Raw genomic sequence first — 27,753 nt, forward strand, 5'->3', positions numbered from 1 at the left:
CCTCCCTGCATGGAGTTTGCATGTTCTCCCAGTGTCTGCGTGGGCTTCCTCCGTCAAAAGACATGCAGGTTAGGTGTGTTGCTGATCCTCAATTGTCCCTAGTGTGTGGGTGTATGTGTGCCCTCTGTTGGCAGGGTTTGTTCCTGCTTTGCGCCCTGGGATTGGCTCCAGCAGACCCCCGTGACCCTGTGTTAGGATATAGCGGGTTGGACACTGACTGACTATCTTAAATGTTGTAAGCCACCTTGGTTAAAGGCATCAGCCAAATAAGTTAATGTAAAATTCCTTGTGAAGATGCTTTGGAAAAATGCTAAATAAAATATTAATGTATTGATGCCCAATGCATAGTCTCTAAAGTTCACGTTCTGAACTTTGTGCATGGTAACACTTTTAAGTGGTCTAACGCTGTTTTCTTCTAGTGCTCTCTTGGACATGCTAATAAGTCAGACCAAGAGGTCCTGCTTAACACCAGTCAGCTGTGACTACCGAGTCCGTCCCCCGTACAAGTAAACTGCGCCCCACTCTAACAGGGAGTTTGTTTCATTCACCCTGAATATTTTCTTTTCTAGTCCAATGGTGTGTGAGTGGGCGTGAAACATATAATCTGTGTCCAATCAGCCAACAAAGCGCCTGAACTTTTGCTCCTCTAATGGGCGGGCCGAGGGTGCAGCCACTCTTGAGGAGACGCTTAACCCTGCACGCGCTGTTGTGGAATTGTGGTGAAGCACTTGGATTTAGGACAAGGTCGACGGTCCAAAATCCACGTGTAGCTCAGGTGTGAACCACAGGCCGCTAATTTTGTAATACTATGTGTGTCTCTAACACGAGAACGTTGTATGGACGTAGTTTACCGCGTTAGGCGCTATATAAAGTTAAGGTTAATTGGGCTTCCAATATTATCTTAACGCGTGGACTGGTTTAGTACTTGGAATTTACCGAGTGATCCGAGAAATACAACCTCTCGAGCACCGGTCTTATATTAACCCTTGTATACAGGAGGCAATTCTAATCATGTGACTGTCCAACTCACGCAAAAAACTCGCCTGCAAGGTTGTCCGTCATGTAACAGCACCCTTTTTTTGCGTGGGGTCAAGCCCCGTCGAGTGGTCAAGTGGTTGCGTGAGTCCCGTCTGCGCCTCCAGGAGTTAAGAAACCCGAAACCTTGTTTGCGCAACAATCAGAGCAGCGCAGCGCCGCCAGAGTGTCTAGACAGGCACGTGACGCGCTGCAGCCAATTGGCGTGGAGCTCCGAGAGGAGGGGGGCGCGCGCTCGCTGGCTCGCGCGTGTCTCCAGTAAGAGAGCGCGCATCTGGAAAGCCGCAGCCGCGCAGTACAGCGCGAATTTCCCCCAGTCTTACCATGGTTTCATCGAGTCCGCGAGTTGGAGCCAGCTGATGCGCGAAGGAGCCCTCCGAGATCGATGTAGCGCCCACCGCCCCGTTCCTCATGCTGCAGCTGCGGCGACGCCGAGCACGGCTGCTCTCCGGCCGGACCTGAGCTCTCCTGAAAGCGCGGCGCATGTTCAGGTCCAAACGCTCGGCACTTGTGCGGCGACTCTGGAGAAGCCGTTTGAACCCAGACACTGAGGACGGAGATGGCAGCGGGCGGTCCTGCGACACGGACTGCAACGAAGTGTGCGGCGCACCGCTGAGCCCCGGCATTCCCGGTAGCATTGCGGACCAAGACGGAGAGGAGGCGTGCGCCCCGGAGCGCGAGAGCGACTGCAGGACTGTGACTTGCTGTGGGCTCAAAGAGCGCGAGCCCCGTGCTACCGCCAGCCCCGAAACGCCGCAACACGAGCTCAAATGCGCCACCTACTCGCTGCTCAAGAGGCTCAAGGAGAAGTCGCTGGACACCCTGCTGGAGGCCGTGGAATCTCGGGGTGGCGCGCCGAGCGACTGCGTTCTGCTGTCCCGAACAGAGGTGCGGTTTGGCGATCAAGTGGCTACCCCGCAACTGCTACTTTGCAGACTGTACCGCTGGGCGGACTTGCAGCAGCCGACCGAGCTGAAGCCCCTGTGTGTGTGCAAGAGTTTTGGGGCGCGGGACAGCTCCGTGCTGTGCTGCAACCCCTATCACTGCAGCAGGCTCTGTGGGCCAGGTGAGGGTGCCGTGGATTTGGGCTCAGGCAACGGTGGGGCGGGGGTGCCGAATAAAGCGGCATCTTAGGTTGGCGCCAGGGGTCTGGGATAAAGCAGTTGAGGTGGATAACGCGTGTGCTGCAGAATAAAAGTCGAACGATGCCAAGGATCTGGATTGAAGCCCTAGGAATCTAGAATAAAGGAGATCGGTTGCAAGGACCAAGAGACAAAGCGGTTTAATTTTTTTTGTAATTTAGTAAGGTTCACCGACGCCAGTAATCTTTACATTACTTAGGATATAAATGGGATAGTTTAGTGATATTACCCATGATTTAGAATGATGCTGCATGTTAAGGTAATACTAGGTGTGTGGAGTAGAGCAGGTTATTGGATTGAATCACGGTTCTTAAATAAAGCACTCATAATCTTTGAAGAAACAGTTAATTTTGGTGCTGGAGTCTGAATTAAAGCAACTGATTTGGATAATGCCAGCTATTTTAAATTTAAGCAACTCGTGTGAATGGTGTCTGGGATCAGGTGTAAAGCAGCAGCATAGTTTGGAATTGTTCTTAGTGAAGAAGCAAAGTTGAAAATTGCCAATAACCTGTAGTAAAGTAGTAAGTTTGATTGTATTGGGCAGAATTGTACCAAGGGTAGGGGGTTTTGGAAGTTCAAATCCCCAAACTTGATTACAAATGTTAAGTTTGCTAATGAAAAAGTAATTTTGTTACAAACTACTCCACCCTAGCAGATCTAATATTAAAAGTTTTCTCATTTTCTAACGTACATCTTGCCTGAAGAAGGGGCCTGAGTTGCCTTGAAAGCTTGCATATTGTAATCTTTTTTAGTTAGCCAATAAAAGGTGTCATTTTGCTTGGCTTTCCTCCTCATTTTCTAACAAAATGGATCTTGGATTATGCATCTATTTGGGGTGATGCTATAGAAGGTTTTTAAATGGTGGTGGAGATCTGGAGTAAAGTAGCCATATGAAGAGCAGCTCAATTCTACACTGTTAATACTGCTTCTTTAATTCTGGAATGGTGTCTTTGCATATGAAATTGATTCTTTAAGCTTTGAAAAGGATTCTAAGATGTGGACATAACAGAAATATTTTCTTCTTGATAAGTGGGTTAAGAAAATGGATGAATGGTTGTAGTAGGTTACCTAACAGGATACAAACAGATCAAGAACACCTGAGCTTAGCTTGTTATGCAGAGACAGTTCTTTGAAAATCAGTAACCCATTGGGATTTCACAAATCTGTTATCTATTTGTGGAGCCCATTATGGACCCAAATAAAAGGTTCTTCCTGAAACCTTTATATAGAAGGTTCTTTTGGGAACCAAAAATGTTTCCCCTATGACATTGCTTTGGCTACTTTACTTTAGTAGGGTGAAATGGCCCTTGTGGATAGTGCCAGTGATCATAAACCAATTGCTGTAGTTTGTTGCTGGAAACATGGCATAATGAGACTGGGGTGGTGTCATGCATATTGGTTAAAGTGTTTTATTTGTACATTTCTAGTAATATGAGGAGACACGGTTCACTTGGTTTGTGACAATGATCAGTGATGAAGTAGAATGGTTACATGCTGTTGGATATTGGGGGTGTGAGACAAATAAGCTAATTTGGAGGGTGGTAGAAATAGTGCTAGACATAGTCTGGAATTGAGTGTTGGTAGTTTATGTGGAGTAAAGCATTTAAGTTGGTATGCGATCAATGATCTGGGTTGAAACAACAACAACAAAAATGTATGGGAAAATGTGTAGCAGTTAGTGAGTGGGCATGTCAGCTTGGCCCATCCAGTGTCAAATTGTATACTGGCTTGTCAAATTAAATAATTGCTTCCCCATTCATCCATCCATTTTCAGTCCTGCTTAATCTGTCCAGTGGTTCAGATGTTGGTTGTAGTGTTCAGCTGGAGAATTGGGATGCTACGGTGTGAGGATCAAGCAAAGAGAAAAGGGGTTTCAGGGTATCCTTTCATCCACTCCTACAGAACAATAAGTTCAGCCATTACTGACCTGCATGTTTGCTTTTTTTTTTTTTTTTGGGTGGGGAGAGCTTGCTCCTAATGAATTTTGAGGCATTATGGTAACATTAAAAAGACGTCATCTGTGTGGAGGTCTTGCCATCAGTTGTTATTGATGGACTGGCTTTGTTTAAAAACAAAAAATCAGAAAGTTGGTTAGAAGTACCTCTCCTGCCCTTTACTTACTAGTTTTTGTCAACGTGGAAGCTATTCCTTTTAGAACATTTATTCCTATATAAACATGTAGGCCTACAATCTAGGTGCCAGCTGTTGGGCAAGAAAGTCCATGAAAGCAGTATCGCTCCCAGTGGGCCTGAAGCTGGTCAAGTTTTTTGTAAAATGTAGGGCCGGCCATTTAGGCATCTTGCATAGCTGTGGACTATTGGAGCATGACCCGATCAGACTGTGGCACTTGCAGCTTGGCTAGTGACTGCCCCTGCTGAAACACAGTGCTGCTTGCGGAGAGCACTCCTGTTTCTCGACTGGCACGGGCTTTCCAGTTGAGCACACCAGCATTTTTTTTTTTTTAAAAACTTTGATTTGCCTGCAATGCTCTAACAAAGAGGGGAGTGAATTGTGTCTTAAGTTAACCGTGGCTGGCTGGGGGTGGGCATTAGACAGTAAATCACTTGGCAATGCTATGTGATGCAAAAGACATATCACTTTGCAGGACAGTGTTTTACTTCTACCCCTTTCCCCCATGTGTATATCTTCCCTTTCATTCTTTATGTATATTTATTTCTTTCCCCATTTTTCTCCTCCTTTTTTTCCTTCCCTTCCACCCTCCCTTTCTTTTTCTCTCTCTCTCTCTCTCTCTCTCTCTTTGAAATGAGATCGCCTTGCCATTTCCCGAGGAGGTCCCCTCAGTTTAGGTGGAGGAGCGGCGCCGTGCTGCCGAGCTGCAATTGCTGCCCTATCTCTTAAAGGGACATGACCCTCTGCAAGCGGATGCCTTCTCTTTTTATGCATACTTGTCTTCAGATACTTGTGTGCCTTTGAGTGAACAGATAAACCAGTTTCTTTACACAATCTGTTATTCCAAGTGTGAAAGTGCTGAGGAAGAAAATTAGAGGGGGTGTAGATCTTTTGTGGGTGCTGTACAAAGAGTCAAGTAGTCAGATGTCTGCAATATCCATGGGAACAATCAGAAACATGAAAGGTTGCCTTAGTTAGTAAGCTGATAAGAAATGGCACTGTCTAATGAGCTGAACTGGACTTTAGACAAAGCAGCTTAATGTTACCACCATCTCTTACTGCGTCTACTGCATGAACAGACAAAACCACCACCACCCCCACCTCGCCTCCACCTAAGCTTAGAGGTTACTGAAATTGTGCCCCCTATTTTCCATTCCATAAGACAAAGTATCCTTCTGTCTTGTTTCGTAACACTATTCTGGAAGTGAAAATACACTCCACATCCCCGATCATCCCTCTCAAATGCTATCCCATCGTATTCTTATCCATTGTACTGTTTTGGGATAAAAAAAGGCTTGTATTAGTAATATGCTTTTGTTTTCCTTCATGACCCAAATGGTGAGTCAAAGTCATTGTAGTTTCATTCTCTTAGAAGCTGGATCTGCCTTTTCTCATGTGTGTTCCCTTACAGGAAGATCCCCTTATTCTGTAGCTGTTCTCAGTGCACTAGCACTACTTTCCATTTGACTGTTAATAATTCACCAGCCACCCCCAACCCAGCTAAACAGCCTCTTTGCTTATAACCTGAAGAAGAAGGCCATTGAGAAGAACAAACATGATTAAGGGATGCTGAGCAAAATCACAGATGGATTGCTATAGCCACCTCTCAGATCCACTGCCAGTGAGTGATAAACTTTGTTGGTGTTGACTTTCTGTGTCTAGCTTTGGTCAGGACCCTGTTAGTCCTGAACATGGTTGCAGCAGGTATTGGAGTCTATCCCAGCTAACACGGGGCAGGAACAAACCTTGCATAGGGTGGCAGTCCATCACAATGAGAACACACACCCAAACCACATACTAGGACCAATTTAGTACAAGCAATCCACATAACCTGCATGCCCTTTGGACTGTGGGAGGAATCTGGAGCATCCAGAGGTTACCCTTGTAGACATGGGGAGAACATGCAAACTCCATGCAGGGGGGACCCAGGACAAAAATTCTGGTTTCTTTACAGAGAGGCAGCAGTGCTACTACCATGCCACTCTCCTAGCTTTGGTGAATTTAATTTTTTCTTCTAAAAATAGTGTTCTCTTTACAGAGTCTCCTCCACCGCCGTACTCCAGGCTTTCTCCCACCGAAGAACTCAAGCCACTGGGTAAGTTATAGACCGTATGTAGTTCAGGGTGCTTGGTTAAGGGGGATTATTAGGTGTTGTATTTTCGGGGGAGTTTGTGGTGGGGTTTCACACACAGAAAATTCATGAAGATAAATCTGCATCTAGTTTTTAAATAACAGTATCCTCTCTTTACCAGAGTTGCACTTTGTGATTTTGCTGTGTAGTTTGCTGAGTATTTTAAGGTTATTTATTAAGTGTCAGGTAGCTAATCTTGGGTCCTAGTGCTCTGTTCATCCCATGTGGAACTTTTGAGGAAAGCTGATAAATATGGGTTTAATTTAAATTATTACAGAAGCGACAACAATCTCTGGCAAATGAACCATATGAACCTAATTCAGTATTCCTCAAAGTGTGGAGGTAGTGCAGCTTAGCATTGGTGCAAATGAGAAATGTTAAATGGTAAAGTGATGTTTTGGTCTTCTTCCTGAGTAGTATTTTTTTTTTTTTTTTAAATATCCCTTTGTTATCTTTCTATTTAGATCTCTCCGATTCAACACTGTCTTACACTGAAGCAGAGGCTACCAACTTCCTGAATTGTTCACCTGGGTCAGGTATGGCTCACCTGTAATGAGATCAGGAACGGCTGAAGTGGATGTGTTAACAAGTGTGGGTGGTGCATGGATTTCGTGCGTCTTGGGGTAAACGTCCACTTGAGAAACCTTGCCTTTGGTGTGTGGTCCTCTTTGGATAAAGAGGTGCAAGACACTGGTCTGCGGGTCTTATTCTTCCTACAACATGATGCCGCTGGGTATGCATTGCTGGCAGGATGATCTTGTCAGTTTGTAATTTTGCTTATTGTCTGGCTGAGCAGTGTCCATGCTGTGCTAGGTCAGCTGCATCTGTGGTTCATACAGTTGTCTGTAAAATGAGCGAGTAGCAAGCCAAATTTATAATGAATGTATGTATGTTACTACATTTGATGAGACGTGGCACAGGGAGTTTTCATTTTAACTAACTCTATGCTACTTAAGAACGATGTGCTCACTGTATTACAAGGGGTTTGAGAAAATGAGAAAGTTTAACTAAGCAAAGATTTAATTGTAGCCTGAATGGTCTTGTATAATAGAATTCCAAGCTTTCTTTTTTTGAAATTTATACCCTGCACCCAATCACAACCATGCCTTTTAATAACTTGTATTTAGGATAATAAACAAGCAGCCTTAGTTTTATTTAGCATCTTTTCTATAGTGAGCACCATCGTGAGGCATTTTATAATTACCAAGACATATGTTTGAGAAAGTTGCAGGAAATAAATACAAAGTCACTAAAGATGACTGAACCAGTAGCCCTGGGTTTTAAAGTCTAATGCCATAGACCCTGGCCTAGGTGATCAGACATGTTGTTGTCAACCATCCTCTTGACTAACATCCTGTGTCTTCTGTTGAGCCCTCCAGATACTGTGCATGAGGGACACCTTCTGTCACTTTTGTTTTGTAGGCATCAGAGTAGACTAGAGTAGGTGGATCAGCAAAACCGTGATCATGTTACTTACCCTGTCGGTCATTTTCATCTTGCAAGTGTTAAAGGGCAAAAAAGGCAATCTCTGCCTTGATCATTAAAGAAGATAAAGGAAATTGAGTTCTATATAAAGAATGCCCCCACTGTGACATACAAGTTTTCCTCCAAAGAGTCTGCCTTTGGTCCTTGGACTTAGAGATGGATTTGGTATGACCTTTGATATTTGTGTGACATGCTCAGAGAGTCCACCTTCCAGCAGCCATATGAAAGGATCAAGTTGTTCACACATAACCTACTTTGTTAAATTGTGCAGGCATTAAACTAAGGAAGAGAAGTTTTTCTCAAGTGGCAGAGGTTCACATTTGCTGTGGGATGCTTTTGGGAGTGTAGTATTTTTTTTTTTTCTTTCTTCGTACTGATCACTGTGAAGGTATACAGCTAGTCCCATTGTTAGGTCCCTGCCTGTGGCATTGTTCCATCTCCAAAAGAGCTCTGCGGTTCCTGCACACATAAGACTGGTCTCTAGCCTGAGAAGGATGTGGTAGAAAGTGGGATCAGAATAAATAGCATGCATTGCTCTTGTATAATTTCTGCTTTGAGATGTATTACGTATTCAAATATACAGCAATACAACATGCTCACTAAATTTTGGTAAGCAAATTGTAATGTAGTTATATTGAGTTTTTCATCGTTTGAGAATCTGCAAGTACAAGGTGAAAAGTTTTGCCAGTCTAATAGTTTGAGTGGTGCCTGAAGAGAAAGACTGAATGCTTGAAATGCATGGCTCTGTCCTATCGATTTCTGAGATCATTTGGATCTGCCGACAGTTATGCTATGAATCGGCAAGAAGCTGACCACAGGACTACTGACGCCAGGAAAGTTTTGTATGAACGACACTGCTTAGTTCTTTCTCCTTGCCTCTCTGCTCACTTGTCTTCTCTGGGTCCCTGTTGTTGAAGCATAAAGCAATAACACTTTAGTTTAGGTCCTGCAAAAATGCATCTATTAATCATTTACTCTTATGTAACAAGACCGAAAAAGAGGCTTTTTTTGGGTCTTCATAACACTTATAAAACATCAGTAGATTTTTTTTTTTTTTTATTCCTGTGCAATGTGGCTTATTGACACGATGGTAATATTACTTATTAATATGAATGATACAGGTCTTGTACTAAATATATAATAAGAAGAAAAATGTGTTTCAGTTAAGCCCTCTCAGGCCACACCAAAGTGACGTTTTGTTAGTAAGTCACACTGCTGAGAGGAATAAACACTTTACTGATGCTTGGTAAATGTTGTGAAGATCCAAAGAAGTGTTTAAGGTCTTGTTACATAAGAGCAAATGAGTAATGGATGCAGTTTTGCAGTACCTAAACTAAAGTGTTACTCATTAAGCAGCAACAGTGCGAGTGGCATTTTTCTTCTTCTTCTTCTAATTAATCTCTGTGATGGTGCTAGCCGATTAGTGGGCTGGTTTACAAATCCTTATAAAGAATGCCAGCTGGCAATGACTTGATGAGTGCCACTCAGCCACTGTTAAGCTGTTACAACAACAGAGAACAGAGTGCACGCTCAGCATTGCACAGTACCATTCATAAAAGGGAAGGTACCGAGGTGGATCAAACAGCTGGTTTTGTGGTGTGTGCACATACAGACTTCTCCACAATCATATGCACACCTCCATTCACACGCTTGGGCATGTATCCGCACATCAGACAAAATTGTACACTGGCACGCCTCTGTTCACTCCCACTCAAAAACACAGAGCGCTAGCTTTCACACAAAACCCCCCTAACTCCTCTTTTCAGGCTTGCACTCCTACTCGGCCCTCTTTGCCTTCATAAGACCGCCATGAGCAGCAACAACACCTTAGGGAGATTGTTGCAGTGTCTGGCCCCTTGGTACCTAAGAAGCAAACTGCCCAGGGGGACCCCTCAGTGGGAGTGCAGAGCTCGGTGGCCCTGATGTATGTAATAGTTTCAAACATTCCCAGGACCTTCAAGTTTTTTAGAGTTTAGGCAATTTCTGTAAATTTAATTAGTCAACAATAGTGACTTTGTGCTTCAGCTGAGCAGCTATAGGAAATTTTGGAGTAACATAGTAATTACAGAAATGGTTGTGGTCTGGAGAGAGCAGGCAGCTTGTGGATTTTCAAGTTTTGCAATGCAGGCTGTGTAGTCAGCCTGTCGCATTTAAAATAAGGTTTAAATTATAGGACTGGCTGTGGCTTTTTCCTTTTCTTTTAGAATGTATGCCAACTTGCAATTTGTTTAATGAAATCCTGCTATTTCATTTAACTTGGAGATTTTTTGCAGATGTTCATGAGGGCTGGCTTTGTAAATTATCTGAACTGAAAAGTCTCATTCCTGTTTTTAGACAAACTTAAAAAAAATAGTGACTTTTGAAGCTCCTAGGTAGACTTTGGCTTTTATGTTTCTTCAACCTTTCATGAGAACATTTTAGAAAATAAAAACGAGCCTCTAGGGAATGAAAGGCTTTTCATGAGCACAAGGCAGGATCATGGAGTAAACGTGCTGATCCACCAGGCAATGCGTGGGAAAAACAAGCAAAGGAGAAAAGTGCCCCAATAGGTGAGAGGGATAAGAAGAGATTATAATCTCGACCAATGAATAGTTTTAATGTCAGCCTTCTGTTTACCTAAGATTATATCTTGGAAAAGTTTCCTTTTTTTATCTCAATTGTAAAGCTGACCTGCCTAGAACTGGGGAAAATCATCAGTTTTGCATTATAGCCAAATTGTCCAAGATGGTAAGATGATGAGTTGCTAGTTTACTTTTGGGCTAATGCAAGTTCAGCTGTGTGAAGGTACCAGTTTCCTCTAGCTTGGTTAACAATCATGGAACTGGTTGGAGCTGTAGTGACTGGTTTAACAAAGATGGAAACGGGTTGATGTTTTACATTCCCATAGGTGAAATGGATAAAACTGTTAGAGGAATTGATTGGCCAATTCCTTTTCGGGTTGAGGCACAGTTTATGGATGTAGGTATTGGAATTTGCAAGTTGTTCTTAATGGTTGAGTCTAAGATGGATGGCTTTGGCCAAAATTTAGGTGATGGGTGTTTGCCACTATAGCCAAACCAATGCTGTTTTAACCACAACAGAGTTCTACCACTTATTGGCGTGTTTCCCTTAAGAACCAGTTAGATTAGCCATGTCTTTCCCAGTCTCCATATGCAAGTAGACAGGCTGGTCCACTTTAGAAGCATCCTTGAGAGGATCCTTTTTTGTTGTTGTTGTTGTTGTTTTTGGGCAGAGCTGAGCTGTATGGCAGTAAAAGTGCTGCTCCAGGGCAGTTGCTTTTTCATGAATTGGGAATTTCGATTAACTACAGAGATGTTGTTTTTTTTTTTTTTTTTGTTTTTTTTTGAGGAATGTGAGGTCTAAGTAATTAGAAGGCAAAGAATTCATGTTGTATTTACTTGGGGAAACCATTGTCGGTTTTGCAACAATGAGACTGTATTTTTAAATACAGGATGTAAACATTCCACTCTGTAATTGAAGCTGGCGCACACTTAGCATTTAGGTTCTTCTGCAGCTAGTCTGTCCCATTGCTGCACTGGGGGCTTTGGAGCCTTAGATGAGGAAAGGGTGCCAGCATAACTTTGGGATGAGGGGGAGGGGGTGTTTCCTCTCTTGTAAATGTGCTCGATTTCCTCAGGCTGATGTGCTGGTAGTCAGGCAGTCAGTTGAGCATCGGAAGCAGGCAGTGCAAACAGCACATCCATCTGTAAACACGAGGCAGTGAGTCGCACGGCTGTCTGGCTGCTGCGATTGAGAGATATCCCTGACGCCAGCCTCGCCGAGGCGGCCCCACAGCAACAAAGATTACCCGACAGGAGCTGCCCTGCGGACGTGAGGGCTGCGTCACTGTTTGGCCAGTGGAACTGTTGACTTCATGATTTTTGGTCTGAGGAAGCAGAGCTGGAACCTGCTAGTGCCTGCATATCTTCATGCATGTGCTTTACATACATGTGTCTGAAAATGCACCAACATGCCTCATTCTAAGTATGTCATCATCTTGAAGAGCTGACAGACCGATTCTTGATTATACATCCCAATAATGCCTGAGTCATGTAAACAACCACCCGCCTGCCCGGCCGGCCCCTCCCCTAAAAATCATATGCACTTTATTGGGTTGTCCAGGGATTCTGGAAAAGTGCCACTTGTGTGACCCTTTGATCTTGTACAGGTCGCTTTTAAATTCCTGCTTATTTTACAACTGTGGTTTCACATAGCACTCTGGAAGAAATTGATTGTGATTTAGGCCCCTGCCAGTCAGAGAAGTCGAGCTGTGGCACCTGGGCATGTGGACAGGGTTTTAGCAGGCTAACTGGGGAGAGTCATTGGTCTACAGAAGAGACCAGAGGCAGTTAAATAGCACCTCTGTGCAGAGTCCTCTGTGTGAGAGATGTGATCCGTGAGTGAGGCTCAGTGGGGGTCGGCTGGGGAATGTGGGGGGCAGGGAAGTTGTTACACTGTGCACTTCTCGCCTGTGCACAGGATGTGTCACACGTTCTAAAAGACTCTGTCATGGCCTGAAACTGCAGGCCTCTGATTTACGAGTAGCCGGCAAGTTAAAACTCCAGCAACTGCAGTTAAGGAGAGCAGTAAGACGTGCTGGGGCCGAGTTCAAAAACATGCGCTGATCCACCTTAAAGGACTGCTTGTTCTCGTGGAGGGGGGCTATTAACTCTGTGAGGTTAGAGAATGAAAGGAATGGGGCCGCAGGCCTGCACTTTAAATCCTCTGTGTCAATAGAGTCTCTGAAGCAAAATAATGGCATCCCTCTGTGTGCGACTTAATCAGACCTGACGGCTTGAAGGCTCAGGGGTCGCCAGGTCACAGGCTTGCACTAAGTTGTCAGGGAGCTGAATGCTGGGCACCAGGCCAGGCTGCCTGCCCCCCTCATCATCTACCGTCTGACATGGATATCTGGCACTGAGCAGGGTATGTTGCTGGAGAAGGGGGGCAACACCACCTTAGTTCACTCGTGCTGCTCCCCTCCTCCACTCTCAGCACCACGCCTCGCGTGTTACCTTTGCATTCTTGCAGTTCGCTCACTCCTCTCTAGAGAAGCATGTCTCTGTCTCTCTGTTTTCACTCCTGTCGTGCTGAGCATCCTCATTACTCGATAACTTGTCAGTGACTCATTTGGTTCTTATTTTCATGCTACACAAACTTGTCCGCTCACTCATCTCTCACCTCGTCTCCTCTTGTGCTGCGCTGCCGTCTTGCGCCCTCTCTCACGCACTTATTAACTTTCCTTGTACTGTTCCCCCCACACTGCATGCCAAATCCTTTTATGTTTGGCCGTCTCCTTACGCTTTCTCTCTTTTCTTTAGATTTTTTTCCCTCCCTTGCCCACTAACGTCTTTTGTGCCAGCTCAGCTCATCCACCTTACTTGCTTGTCTTGCTCGCAGACTATCTCACTCACTCTCTGTCACACACACACTGTCTCACTTTTATTATCTTTGCCTCTTCGGTTAAGTCATGCAGTTTCTTTCTTGGCTTCTTGTAACAAATAAATTGTGGACTCCTGGCCATAAGGCTCCTGGAGTGTCCTTGCTTGGCGACTGAAAGAGCAGGGAGATTCGGTTTAATACACGTCTCACTTCTATATTTATAGCGTTGACATCTGTTCACAACAATTACGTGGAGGCGAATGCGTTCTTTGTAATCTGAGAGTGCCACTTGACTAATGTGTGTCTCTTCTCCACAGAAGCCAGTATGTCTCCAGAAATGCCACAGAGGAATCACTGGTGCAACGTGGCGTACTGGGAACACAGGGCACGTGTGGGGCGCCTGTATACAGTGTATGAACAGTCCATCAGCATCTTTTATGACCTACCTCATGGAAATGGGTTTTGTTTGGGGCAGCTGAACCTAGATAGCCGCAGCGAGACTGTCTGCCGCACGCGGAAGAAGATCGGCTATGGAATTCTCCTGAGCAAGGAGGCGGATGGTGTGTGGGCCTACAACCGCAGTGAACACCCCATCTTCGTCAACTCTCCTACGCTGGACATTCCGAACTGCAGGACTCTGATAGTGCGAAAAGTCCTTCCTGGCTATTCGATTAAAGTATTTGATTATGAGAAGTCTTGCCTCTTGCAGCATGGAGCTGACCTGGACTGTGCCGATGGACCTTTTGACCCAAACAGTGTTCGGATCAGTTTTGCAAAAGGCTGGGGTCCCTTCTACTCACGCCAGTTCATCACGTCCTGCCCGTGCTGGCTTGAGATCCTCCTCAGCAACCACAGATAAGGACTTATCCAAATATCACCTACCTAGATTTAATATAAAGTTTTATATATTATATGAAATCTATATATTATACATGTAAATATGGAGTCATTTTTACAATGTCATTATTTATGTATGGTGCAATGTGTATGAGAACTGAGAAAAAAGCGTTAAAATGCACTTTGGCTTCATCTAAAATGTCTTTCGGAATATAATGAAAAATTATACAGCAAAAGTAGTCGAGTCTAGTTTTGATGTATAGTTTTCACGTGCTATTAATATCCAGGCAAAAAGCTAATGCCAGTCACTTGGTAATAAAGTATTCACACCACACGCCTAGACCTTCTACCGCTCTCTTTAATTGTGGAGCTGCGTTCCTCCACCCTCCCCTGGGCCCCCGTAGTATGGCCTGAACTGGATTACTGCTGAACTCCCTTCTTGTTTAGATGTCATCCTGGCTTTACTTTTTCGAACGGAATCTCTCAAGTTGTCCCAGAATGCAAAATGCCATGAAACTTAAGAGAAGGGAAAAAAAAAAACTGTAGAAGGGGGCCACACACAGGTACAGGTCCTCGCCCGTGGGCTATGTAACATATGTGGCAGAGGTAGCCCAATTTAAGGTCAAAATGGTGTGCAGTGAGGTGCAGAAGAACATAAGGAATTTTACAAACTAGAAGAGACCATTCAGTCCATCAAGCCCGTTTGTTTAGTTAATGGCTCTGCTGTCCTGATAGCTCATCCCCAGGTATGTCTTCAAGGTTGGCAAGTTTTCTGCTTCAATTCCATCTTTTGGTAGTTTGTTCCAGTTCCCACAGCTCATTGTATAAAGTAGTGCTTCCTTCCTTCAGTCCTAAATGCCCTTTGCTATAACATTCAATGGTGTCCTCAAGTGCATGATTCACCCTCAGACAGGTTTAATTCTCCCTGTCACAGTAGGACACGTTCTCAAGTCCTGGGATGCATTTGGTTGCTCATCTTTGCACAGCTTGTAGTGCTGCTGTGTCTTTTTCTTGTAGCTTGGTGACCAGAATTGTACAGAATATGCCAGATGTGCTCTCACTAGTGTGTTATATAATCTGAGCATAACATCTCTTGATCTATACCAGGGGTCGCCAACTCTGGTCCTGGAGGGCCACACTGGCTGCAGGTTTTCATTCTAACCCTTTTCTTAATTAGTGACCTGTTTTTGCTGTTATTTAACTCTTTTTCCTTTCATTTTAATCGACTAGCTTTTTAAGATTTGTGTCCCTGAATTTCTTCATTTCTTTTGTTAAATGGCACGCAAGTAGAAATGAAATGTGAAGTGAGAGAGCTAACAGAAGAACTAAGTCAGGGCCTCAAACTCCAACCAGTCTCACTCCAGATTGGTTGCTTAATTAGGCACTGAGTCTTGTTGTTAATTAAACCCGTTCATTAATTCCATGCCTCGTTGCTGCAATACCATACATTTCTGAAATTGTTGATTTTCACTTTTCTAAGAGCTCTGTTCAACTGTTTGGGGGACCTGAGCAGATCAACATTCCTGAGACCTTCATCTTTCTTTATTTTCACATATTGTATGTTTGACACAGTTTGCTGATCATGTTTTGGTTCATTTTGTATCTCATTACTGTTTGGCAGCTAATTAAGGTAAAAGAAACAAGGGGTCTGAGTCTTCAAGTGCAAATCAATTAAAATTAATTCAAAAGAAGTTAATTCGCATCAAAAAATGGGCCACTGAATAAGAAGAGGGTTAGAATGAAAACCTGCCACCACTGTGGCCCTCTGATTATACTACTGGTCAAAAGATTTAGAACACTTCAGTTTTTGTGGGAATGCACACAGTTTAATGTCTTAATGTTTCATGAAATCAAGGCATAGAACAAATAAAAAATGGAAGCTAAAAAATAGGTCAAGGAATTATTAAATGTAGAAAATTGTTTAATTCAAAGTAGCCACCATTTGCTGATCTAAGAGCCAAACTGTGATAATCCTTTTGATTCAGAATGTCAGTCACTCTGTGCAAGTCACCAGGTGTACCTCCAGCGAAAGAACCCCAGAGCATCACACTTCCTCTTCCATGTTTGAGTGTTGGTGTCACACACTGAAGGACCGTCCTTTCACCAACTCCCCAGCGTATAACCCCCTTTGTCATGAACCAAAGATTTCAAATTTTGCTTCCTCAGTCCATTAATCCACAGTCGGTAGGTATTTCAAGGCTTGTCTTCTGATTGGGTTGTGACTTTGGGTCCCCCAGATCTCTTCCTATCCGAGTTTCTTCCAGTTTCCAATTGCCTTTGGATTGTGTAGGACACCACTGGACTCACTGACACTTTGATTTTTGTGCGGTTTCCCTAAATGAAAGTCCTGCATTTCTAAGGGTAATAACGCTCGACCTCATTTAATTTGTTAATTGCCGTTTTCTTGCCATTATCACTGGAATATATAGTACTCCACAGGGTGTAGTGACAGTCTGTTCTAACTGTGATTTAAGACGCACAAAGGGCTTTTAAGTAATCGACAGAAGTCGGGACACCTGTGCAAATTGTTTGCTTCAACTTCCATGGCTTAATTTACTTTAATTGCTGCAGGACACCTGTTGGTTGTAAGCTGTTAATTATTCCTAAAGAAGGCCCATTTTTAATATTTTCTTTTTGCTAATGTTACTTTTTGCTAACCTAAATTATAAATTGAAACATCAGGTGGTTTACTGCTTATCTTTTCACCATTTTAGTTCATTCATTGTTTTTCACCTAATTAAATTTAAAGAAAAACTGTTCTAAAACTTGACCAGTAGTGTACTGTATACTCAAAATGTTTTACAATATAGTCATACATTTTATTTGCTTTATTTATAACTTCTGTGGATTAGTTGAATGATAAAAATGTTCTGTCAACACAAACCCCTAAATCCTTTTCGGAGTTTACTTCCTTTAGGATGATGTATTTATAATCGATGTCCCCATTGCCCACACGTAGCACTTGCTCAGCATTAAACACACTGTCATTGCCTGCACCTGAATAAAGCCATCTTACCTTTTGAGGTTAATCAAATTCAGATTGCCAGGGAGTGACCGACTGTGGCGAGGAATGAAGTGGGGAGATGTAGCACTTTTCTAGGTTATCTCGCTGCACTAGATTGAGGTGCACGTCTGTTCAAGGGTTACGGGCCTGGTGGAAAATACACAGGGAGAAGCTGTAGCCCAGCTCATGTTTTGTAAAAAAATCAACCCGTGATGTGAAGCCATGGAGACAAATTACTCCAAGGTTGGTCTTATTAGGGAACTGAGCTGCATAGACTAATGAATCAGATTGACTGGGTGGTTCTGTGTGAAGAAGGAGAATTTTGTCTTACTGAAGAATTAGCCCCCCAGCTACTTTTTTTTTTTTTTTAAATTCTACTAAAAGTGTGTGAAATGATGAATAACTGGACTATCATCCTTTCCAACAGAAGCAAAAACAAAAATAAAACACTTTATAGCTTCTTAAGTGAATGTTGTTTCCAGACACTCCCTTGCTTTACAAGTGACCTGTCTGCCATTGGTGTTATCAGGGTGACAAAGCTTTTCCTACAAACTTGGCTGATTTTCATCATTTACTTCCAGTTTCCATTGATGGGGCTGTGTGCCAGGCCATAGCAACCATCTAACAAGGGTCACTGCATGTCAGACCTGCTTTGCTAAATCACTTCATAATATCACATCAAAGGACACGAGCGGCTTAACTATTGGTGTTTTTCTGACACCTAGTGGCAAAAATGTAAAAGTGCAGTGGGAGAGTAAGACTGCAAGAGCATGCCAGGAGATTGAAGGGCTTGGGATGCCTAGGCCATGCCATTTGTAAAACCTAGAAAAGCAAAAGTTGAAGAGTGGAATGTGCTGAGCTATATAAAATTCTTTTCTTTGGTGGATTTCATGTCGTAGGGAGATCTTCGCTGGGTATCCACTGTCTTTTGTCGACATAAATAATGTGTCACCATTACTGTACCTCTGTTAGGAAACAAAGGTTCTCCTTTGAGTAAAGAAATGGGCACAGCAGTACAGTGGGCTGAGAATTTATACAAATGTTTCCCATCCCAGACTCTGCACTGGTATACAACCAAAGTTATAAACCTACGTTTTTCTGAAGAACATTTAAACTAACTGGACTTTTGGAGCGCTCGACTCATGTGGAAGTTGCAAACAAGTCTTGTGTGGTTTGTGGAAACAAAATGCAAAAATTTCATTGGCATACAAGAAAACGTGGCTTTTATTTTAAAGGGGTGGCCGAGATCTGCAGAGTGCCATGGGAGGCACGAGTGGATGAGCTCCAGCAGATCCATTACTTCTACATTTAGAAGACAATCTGCTTCTATTTCACGTTCATGTGCGTTTGTCGTTTTCTTCTGAAATTAAGCAAAAAGCAAGCCAATTTTTGAGATTTCACCTTTCCACTGCAACTTGCACCAGGAAAAGCAGATAAGAAGATGAGATGGGATATCACTTCCCATATCTAACACCATAATGGTATTTCTTAAGATATCCGAGGGTGTGAAAATGCTTGTCATAGAGGAGCAATTCACCATATCCCCATGCCATGTGCAGATTTAGAGCTGTTAATCAACCTGACAGTATGACTTTGGACTGTATGAAGACAACTAACTTGTAACCTTAATAATTCTTTACTTTTCTAGAACATTTTCTAACTTTTACTCAAAGTGCTTCAGTGAGTGAGGAGCCACTTCAACCACCACTAATGTGTAGTGCCCCCTGGATGATGTGATTGCAGCCATTTTTACACCAGCATACTCACCACACATTACCTGTTAGGTGGTGAAGTGGCGAGAGAGACAATTAGAAATGGGGGATGATTAGAGGGACAGAATGACTAGGTCAGGGGTGGCGAACTCCAGGCCTGGAGTGCCGCAGTGGCTGCAGGTTTTCATTCTTGCCATCTTCTTAATTAGTGACCAGTTTTTGCTGCTGATTACTTCTTTTAATTAACTTGACTCAGGCCCCATAGTTGTTTCTTTTTCTTTAATTAGCAGCCAAACAATAATGAGACACAAAACAAGCCACCACATAACCAGCTCCCCTGTGCCCATCACACAATATCTGAAATTAAACAGAGGTGATGGTCTTGGTAAGGATGCTCTCTCTGGTCACCAAAACATTTTGACGGTGCTCTTAGAAAGAGCAGAAAAACAAAAGTTTTTGAAATGTGTGCTGTGGCAAAATGAGAGCAGCAACAAGCCATGGAATTAAATAACGGGTTTAACTAACAGCAAGAATTGGCTTTTCATTAAGGAAGTGATTGGAGTGAAATTTGTTGGAGTTTGAAGCCCCAGTTTAGCTGGTCATCTGTTAGCTCGTTTCACATCTCATTTTTGCTTGGCTGTCATTTAATGAAGAAAGGAATCAATTCAGAGAGCTGAACCCTTCTAACAGGGCTATTAAAGTGATGGGGAAAAAGTTAATTAGCATTGAAAACTGGTCACTGATTAGGAAAAGGGTTAGAATGAAAACCTGTAGCCGCTGCGGCACTCCAGGCCTGGAGTTCACCACCCCTGGACTAGGTCATGGTGGGCAATTTAGCCAGGACATCAGAACACATCCTGCTTGGTTTGGACATGTGCAGAGGAGAGATGCTGAGTATATTGGGAGAAGGATGCTAAGGACAGAGCTGCTAGGCAAGAGCAAAAGCGGAAGGTCTAAGAGAAGGTTTATGGATGTGCTGTGAGAGGACATGCAGGTGATGGGTGTGACAGAACAAGATGCAGAGGACAGCAAGATATGGAAGATGATGATCCACTGTGGCAACCCCTAATGGGAGCAGCTGAAAGAAGAAGAATCAGAACACATCCTGCCTTTTATGAAGGATGCCCAGGGATCTTTAATGACCACAGAGAGTCAGTACCTCGGTTTTATGTCTGATCCAAAGGATGGTGCCATGTTTATAGCGCAGTGTCCCCATCACTGCACGGGGGCATTGAGATCCACATTCAGACCGTAGGGCCTCATTAACACCTCTTCCAGCAGCAACCCAAGCTTTTCTTAGATGGTCTTCCATTCAAGTACTGGCCAGGCCCAAACATGCTTAGCTTCAGGTGGGTGACCTCCTCTGAAGTGCATGTGGTATGGCTGCTGGCAGTACCTTCACAAAGAGAGTGTCCTGTGCTGCACTAAGATGATGTGTCTTAAGTTTTAAAGGTAGTTTTTCAGTGCTTTTCTCACCCTGTTGTGGTGGATAACATCTTCAACCCTACAGAGTGATCCAGTTTTACTCACAATCAAATGATTTCATTTTATAAAATTGTGCCCATATTTATCAGGTATCTCAGAATTACTCCTAGGAATTGCATTAAAAGACCGACCAGGTTAGGAATGTGTCCTTCCTCAGAGAAGAACATGAGAAGCAGTTACGAAGCGTCCAGCACCCAGGAGTTCCTGTTTGAGAATGAATGACGTTGTGATTTTATGTCATTCTGAGCCCCAAATTGGCACTCATGAAGGTGTTTTTTTACTTCCTTGGAAATTATAGTTTTCTGAGACTTAAGGGCCGCTTTATACTTCACGCTCAGAACGCGTATGCGCATGCATCATGGCTGCCAAGCGTTCCCAGTGTTCTTGTTGATGCGTCCTCTGAGCATGTCGTCAGAAATTATCGTAACGCGTGCTCGAGTTGCAGTACCAGCAAAAATATGGGTGGCATGTGAGTTCAAGGTTTGTTACGTGGCATCAGCATCATTGTTTACTATCAATATGCGACGGCAGGCTTGCAGCTCCAAATAGCATGCTTCGATGTTTGATGAACGGTCCGATGCGGCGAAGCAAATCATCATATTTAAATGCTGACACACGAATGTCTTCATTGTGCTTTTCTTCATCCATTTCTCACAGGCAATACAAGCATCGCATATTCCCCATTGTAATGACGCGATACGTTTAAAGATCTCACAAACCATCTTCTGTGTCACTGTTGCCATCTTTTCGGTTTTTTTTTTGCACCTTCACAACAGCATCAGAATGCAGGCCATTTTTATTTTTAAAATCTTTCTTCCCTCATCTCCCAACACACTGAAACCAGACTTTGTTTTCTCACTATGATGATTTCTCACAGTCCCACCTGGTGGAGACCTCCAGATTTACTTAACGCATGCACACAAGTACAGACAGTAAAGTGCTTGAGTAACAGCAGTGTCCTCAAGTGTGTGTGTCCCGTGGCGTTATGCATATCCCCGGCCTAACACTAAGGCTTCACCACCAAGATAATGATAATACTATTCAAAGGGACGTGATCACGACAGCACATAAACCTTTCATTTGAACGTAAAGTATCCAAGATTCATGCATTGAACCAGTCCATCTCGATACTCCGTAACAATCCCAGAAATGGAAAAACTGAGAAATACACACAGAATGAGAGTTACGCCTGATCAGGGGCATGTTTATTTATGATCCACAGCCATCCTTTTGGAAGAATTAACTTCCCAGATAACACCTCATAAAGTAACAGTTATGTTGAAACTTGTATGAGAGAGGAGACACCACAACGTTAAAGAATTGGGGCACCACCATGCTGACCCCATATAACTGAAAAAGTTGAAAATAATAAAGTACGCAAGTTGCGGAGTACGTCTTTTCAGACAGGAGGTGAGAACCGGACTGGAGCAAGATTGCCAATTTCAGGTTTATATGGTGACTCGGCAGGAAACGGTGGGTCCAGGAGGGTGGAAAACGACGTGATGTCAGCGATGGAGTGGCTGTTAGTCTTCCATTCTGCACAGGGAGGAAGAGAAAAGACCTTAGTCCTCAGCATTACCATCACTAGAGCCCTCAAACTGCCTCACGTGACACCAGCCATGGCTATTCCTGCACTGTTACTGAAGTCGCTTTCACTCTTGGAGTGTTCCCGATCATCTTCCAGAGTTGTGTGCCATGTCTCTCTCTGATCCACCTTATCTTCTGTGAGACTCTGGGAGTGGGAGCCACCACAACACCCTGGAGGACTCCCCGTGTAAGTCCAGAAAAGCAGCGGGAATCAAAGTGAGGCAGGCTTGGCAGCCCCCCGTGAATCAGGTCTGAAAGATGTCTATGACTGTTAGTCGACGTCTCTCTCTGAGCTGCAAGATCCTAATAGGATAAGCCGGAGAGACATTTAAAGGGAAGCACTGGGAACTGTGATTTTAAAGAGGAGACTCCTGTATGATTTTCAGTTCGGTTTTAATGGATTTATTTATGGCTTGTTTTTTTAACTGGACTTTTTATGGATTATTTGTTAATTTATGGGATTTATCATTTGATGCCCTGCACTATTTGGACACTTTGATTTGGACTGTTTGGAGTTTTAATAAAAGTACTATACACCTTTACACCTACCCCTTGCTATGTGTGTCTGTCCTCATTTGCTAGGCTCATCCCTTTATGTACGTTACAGACGGTGGTGGGTTCAAGAGGCTCCTGGGATGCAACCAATAGCGTTGAGCCAACCCGCACTCATAATTCATGACCACCCGTGTGTTGATACTGTGATATCACTTTCTATTCATATATGTGTGTTCGTCCACACTTGGGGCGATGATCTTTATGAGTGTGTCGTCAATAACACCATCAGCTTTAGGAAGATTATGCAGCTTGCTTAAACGTTTTGTCCATCATTAGACTGATGGACAAAAATGTCAAATTTATCCATTGTGGCAGGTGGCCGGGTGTGGTCCGCAGCCGCCTGCCTATTTAAGGAGCTGCCTCCCTACAATCAAGGCTGGAGTCGGGTGAGGAGGTGGACAAGGTCAGAGGAGGCGGCAGGAGAGGCCCTGAGTGTTGTGTTGGAAGAGAGAGAGAGAGACGGCTGTGAAGAGCCAGGACTTTGGGTGACAGTTGGGGTTTGTGTGGTGCACTGAAGACTTTGTAAATAATAGTGACTTTGTGTAAATAAATGTGTGGTGATGGCTTGTAATGTGTCTGCCTGCCTGTGTCCGGGAGCGCCCTTTCACACCATTTAAAAAAAAACTCCACAACCCAGACAAGTGTGCAGCTAGTGAAGGGGGCCTGACTCCACTGCACCCTTTTGAGATCAGTGTTTCTCCAGATCTTGCTGAGAACCACCTGAGCGACATCATGAATCATCAAACATGCGGCAGAACTTCTTTGAGGTTGCTTAAAAAGTCATAGCTTTACCGAGTCCCCGCTCTCCAGCCACACACTCTCCCATCACTTGAGTTGACTGGCATTGACCAGCATTTGATCACAGCTTTTAGTAGCACCGCCATTCAGTCCAGTCAGGAGCCACTGATATTGTTGAGAGTCTGTTAACCCTTGAAAGTGGTCCCAATTTGAAATATTATAAAGGGTGGTCCAGATCTAATTATGCAATTATTGCATTGCATTGCATAAAACGTTGCATAGTTAGATCTGGACCACCCTATACAGATATTATATGAATGTGAGCTCTTGATGAACATGTCCCATATAAACTCCTAGATCATTAGACTCTGATATTTAGAGAAACCATCAAGTATTTGGTGCTCAGAAGTAAATAAGTCAATAACTTGGGGCACCTCCTTCAGCAGAAATAACTTCTGTGAGGTTTGAAGGATCTTCAGGTCCTGCCACAGTATTTTAGTAGAATTTATATCAGGACATGGAAACTCTTCTTCCTGAACCATTCTTTGGTGGATTTATTTGAATATTTAGGACCTTTGAGTTTGAAACTTATGGCCTAACATTCGTCTCCTTGATGTTTCTCCCAATTCACAATTCTCTCACTGATGTTTAGTGTGCTGGGGTCAACCAAAAAAAAAAGGCCCATACAAGGACACTACCACCACCACCACACTTGACAGCAGTAATATGGTTTTGTTGATGGTAGCCATGTTAGCTCTTCGACAAATTTGGGCTCTCTTGTTGTATGCAGATAGCCCAATTTTGGACTCAGCTGTCCAGAGCAGACCATAATCAGGATCAAGTTCTTTGACTTTTCCAGTGCCTTTTGAATCTAGATGGCTCCACGATCTCCAGGCTCATGGACTACCTGACCAACAGACAGCAGTTTGTGAGGCTATGCGTCAGAAATGGCAGCATGTAATAGTGGAGCACCTCAGGGAACTGCCATGTCCCCCTTCCTGTTCACCCTCTACACAACAGACTTCCAGCACAATCCCAACACTTGCCATCTACAGACATTTTCAGATGACTCTTCCATCATAGGCTGCAATTAATAATAATGGAGATAAGTCAGAGTACAGGAAGGTTGTGGGGAACTTCATTTTGTAATGCAGGGACAACAACCTACAACTCAAAATCAGCAAGACAAAAGAGATGGTGGTGGACGTCCAGCATGCCAAGAAGCCTCTGAGACCACTCACCATTCAGGAGGAGGAAATGGAAGTTGTACAGAGCTACAAGTACCTGGGCTTTCTGGACTGGTCTGACAACACAGTGGCACTGTACAAGAAGGGCCAGAGCAGACTGGACTTGCTAAGGAGACTCTGGTCTTTTGATGTGTGGAAATGTTCTACCAGTCCATTGTAGCCAGTGTGGTGTTGTACCTGGGGAAGCAACCTGAGCTGAAAAGAAGCACAATACCTGAATAATCTGATCAGGAAAGCCAGCAACTATCAGAAGGATGAACCCTGGACACACTGGAAGCTGTTGAGGAAAAGGCAATGGTGGCAAAATTGGATGCCATCATGAAAAATCCCTTCTAGGAGGCACTGTCATGGAGCACTTTTAGCCACAGGCTCATTCCACCCACATCTGGGGGTCTTTTCTGCCCACTGCAATCAGGCATTTCAGTACTTCTTCCTGGGGTATTCGTTAAGTTTATTTTGAAATACCATTTTGAAATATCTGAACAATATACATTTATTTATTTATTTATTTATTTATTTATTTATACTTACATATCATTTGATTGATTGATTGATTGATTGACTATTATTTGTTTTTATGTTTCTGCTGCTATATGCATCTGAATTTCCCCTTTGGGGTTAATAAAGTTTATCAAATCTAATCTAAGTTCTTTGCAAATTTGTCCAGGTGGTCTCTGGCACATTTCACATGGACAGCTTTGTTCCTTTTTTGACAGAAGAGGCTTCTAGTGGTGGTACTTCTCTTCATGGTTCTTCTTCTAATGGTTTGCTGTATACATCCACACTCCAGAGGGATCCAAAGTGGTTTTCAGTTCTCTGGATGTTACCGTATTTTAGGGTTACTTTTTACATTTTTTTTATCATTCTCCTTGTGGCCCTGAATGAAATTTCAGTAGGACATCCACTACTTGTTAGGGCTGCCACTGTTTTAAATGTCCCGTACTTGTATATGATTAGCATATCAGTGGATTTCTGGAGTCCAGCTCTTTATGACCTTATCCAGATTGATGAACATCTCATTCTTTTTTCTTCAGTTCAGAAGTTTGCAAGATCCAAAGTAAAAATATCCATCCATCCATTTTCCAACCCGCGGAATCCGAACACAGGGGGTCTGCTGGAGCCAATCCCAGCCAACACAGGGCACAAGGCAGGAATCAAGGCAGGAATCAATCCCAGGCAGGGTGCCAACCCACCGCAGGACACACACACAAGCACCAAGCACACACTAGGGCCAATTTAGAATCGCCAATCCACCTAACCTGCATGTCTTTGGATTGTGGGAGGAAACCGGAGGAAACCCACGCAGACACGGAGAGAACATGCAAACTCCACGCAGGGAGGACCCGGGAAGCGAACCCAGGTCTCCTAACTGTGAGGCAGCAGTGCTACCACTGCCTCCCAAGTAAAAATATAACCAAGCAAAAACTGATGCTTACTCCTCTTTAACACATTATTTTAGTTTTCCAGTTTCATTTGTTAGTTCAGTTCAGCACTCTAATGCTGCTTTACCTTGATGTAAGTCACAGAATTAAGGGTTTGCTTATTTTTGTAACTGCATAATTTCTGTCTACTGTGCATATTATTTTGCTGCATGGATGTTATCTTTCCAAACACTCAAATTCAGGAATGATTATACTTTATTTCACTTTAAAACACAATGGGTTCACAACTTTCGAACATGGCTGCACGTCTGTGGCTCTTCCCTTGATGCAGGAGAAAGGCCCATCTTAGCCATTCCTAGGACTGACCCATTTTGACTGCCCATCTCTGTCCAGCAGATGCTCCTTCCATCACATGCAGCTCATCACCTCTTAATGAGTGTCCAGGATATAAGGATCAGGTGTCGTGGAGGCAAACCCTCTAGATGACCTTTTGCCCCAGATGACCTAGCACTTGTGAGCAAACAAGCTTGTAGACAGACCGTGACCAGAACACAAATCAATCAGGTTGTTTCTGTCAATCCAGCTGCTGCAGCCGTCTCCATTGCTCTCCACATGAGCATTGAAATCTCTCTGTAGGAGTTAGTGGGTGATCATTTCAATTCCCCCCAGCCATCATGTCAGATGTGCCTAATGTTCAAAATAGTAAGATACAGACACACATGCCATATGGGATGGACAGATATTCCGAGCAGGAGTGGGGAAGATTCCTTATCTGGACAGGAGGCCCCAGGTGGATGGATGGACATCCCAGCCAATAGAGAAGAAGGTTCCTTGCCCATAAGGGAAGGCCCATGCAGATGGACAGGCGTCTCAACTGGATGTACTTATAATGTCTTCCCTGGTTGGGATAAAGAGGAGGACTGTCTCTAAGGGCTGTTTATTCCCCCAGGAAGCCCTGGATATCGATGTCTGTTCAGACACCAGCAAGGAATGTCAGGAATTGTAGTCCAGTAGCAGAGCCTTGCTGGGGTCTGCAGGGACCACAAGAGGGCACTGCGGGGAGTTATTCACCCTACTACATGGGACTTCCATGTGACCCCCACCCTTCTCTTTGCCATAGCCACTACAGCGGCCGTCCGTTTTCTCAGAGTTTTCAGGTATCTGAGGTCGCATTGGTCCAGCATTATGTTTGATAAGCAGGGTTCTACTTATTCATATACAATTCTACATCATTAAGTAAAAATGTATCATAATGAGTTTCCAACTACCACACTGACATACAAAAAAACAACAAAACAAAAAGTATAGAGCAAAGGCCTTCTCAGTTAACACAGCAGACAAAGTAAAAGAAGAAATTGGTTGGGACGAAGTTTAGAACCACTGCATTAGTCTGTGAAATGAGCCATTAACCTACCAGTATGGATTTATTTATGGTGCTAAATATAAGGCATTGTGAAGGCAAGAGGGCACCAGAGAGTCCCAAACCCTAACATGAACACACCAAGACAGTCCCGGGTTCAAATAAATGGATGTTTTATTACAAAAGACCTTGTAAAAAGAAGTACAAGTCATCTCTCCTTCAGTCACCTCTCCTCTCTCCACCGGACCATCCTCCTCCAATTGAGCGTTGCCTTCCTTCCATTCTTCCCCCAAGTTCTGACTCATCTGGACAAGGGAGTGCAGTCCCTTTTATTGAGGACCCAGGAGTACTTCTGGTGCCAGGGCTTCACCCAGGGCTTCCGGACCCCAGCAGGGCTACACTACCAGATTACAATTCCCTGTGGGTGTCCAGATGTGTACTTATATTGAGGGCTACTGCCATCTAGTACATGAGGGGAGACAATAGACAGGAATCATTGATCATCATTGATCTCCCCTGTCCTTCCACATTATGGGCATCC

The 27,753-nt window shown here is 43.7% G+C and overlaps 1 protein-coding gene across 1 annotated transcript; it reads left to right on the forward strand.

Annotated features, from left to right (window-relative positions):
• The first annotated feature begins 1,244 nt into the window (after positions 1-1,244).
• smad6b (SMAD family member 6b) lies at positions 1,245-14,476 on the forward strand. Its single transcript, XM_028823928.2, has 4 exons — positions 1,245-2,101; positions 6,346-6,402; positions 6,903-6,974; positions 13,623-14,476. The coding sequence occupies exons 1-4, from the start codon at positions 1,519-1,521 to the stop codon at positions 14,162-14,164; spliced, it is 1,254 nt and encodes a 417-aa protein (XP_028679761.1). The 5' UTR covers positions 1,245-1,518; the 3' UTR covers positions 14,165-14,476.
• Positions 14,477-27,753: the final 13,277 nt, after the last annotated feature.

Source organism: Erpetoichthys calabaricus, chromosome 17 (assembly GCF_900747795.2).
Source record: "Erpetoichthys calabaricus chromosome 17, fErpCal1.3, whole genome shotgun sequence".
NCBI classification, from domain to species: domain Eukaryota; kingdom Metazoa; phylum Chordata; class Cladistia; order Polypteriformes; family Polypteridae; genus Erpetoichthys; species Erpetoichthys calabaricus.

Excerpts from the sequence above, each read along its gene's own strand:
- smad6b (XM_028823928.2), top strand. The coding sequence starts at position 1,519 with ATGTTCAGGTCCAAACGCTCGGCACTTGTGCGGCGACTCTGGAGAAGC. Across the intron at positions 2,102-6,345 it reads CAGCAGGCTCTGTGGGCCAG|AGTCTCCTCCACCGCCGTAC; the intron begins GTGAGGGTGCCG and ends TTCTCTTTACAG. Across the intron at positions 6,975-13,622 it reads GAATTGTTCACCTGGGTCAG|AAGCCAGTATGTCTCCAGAA; the intron begins GTATGGCTCACC and ends TCTTCTCCACAG.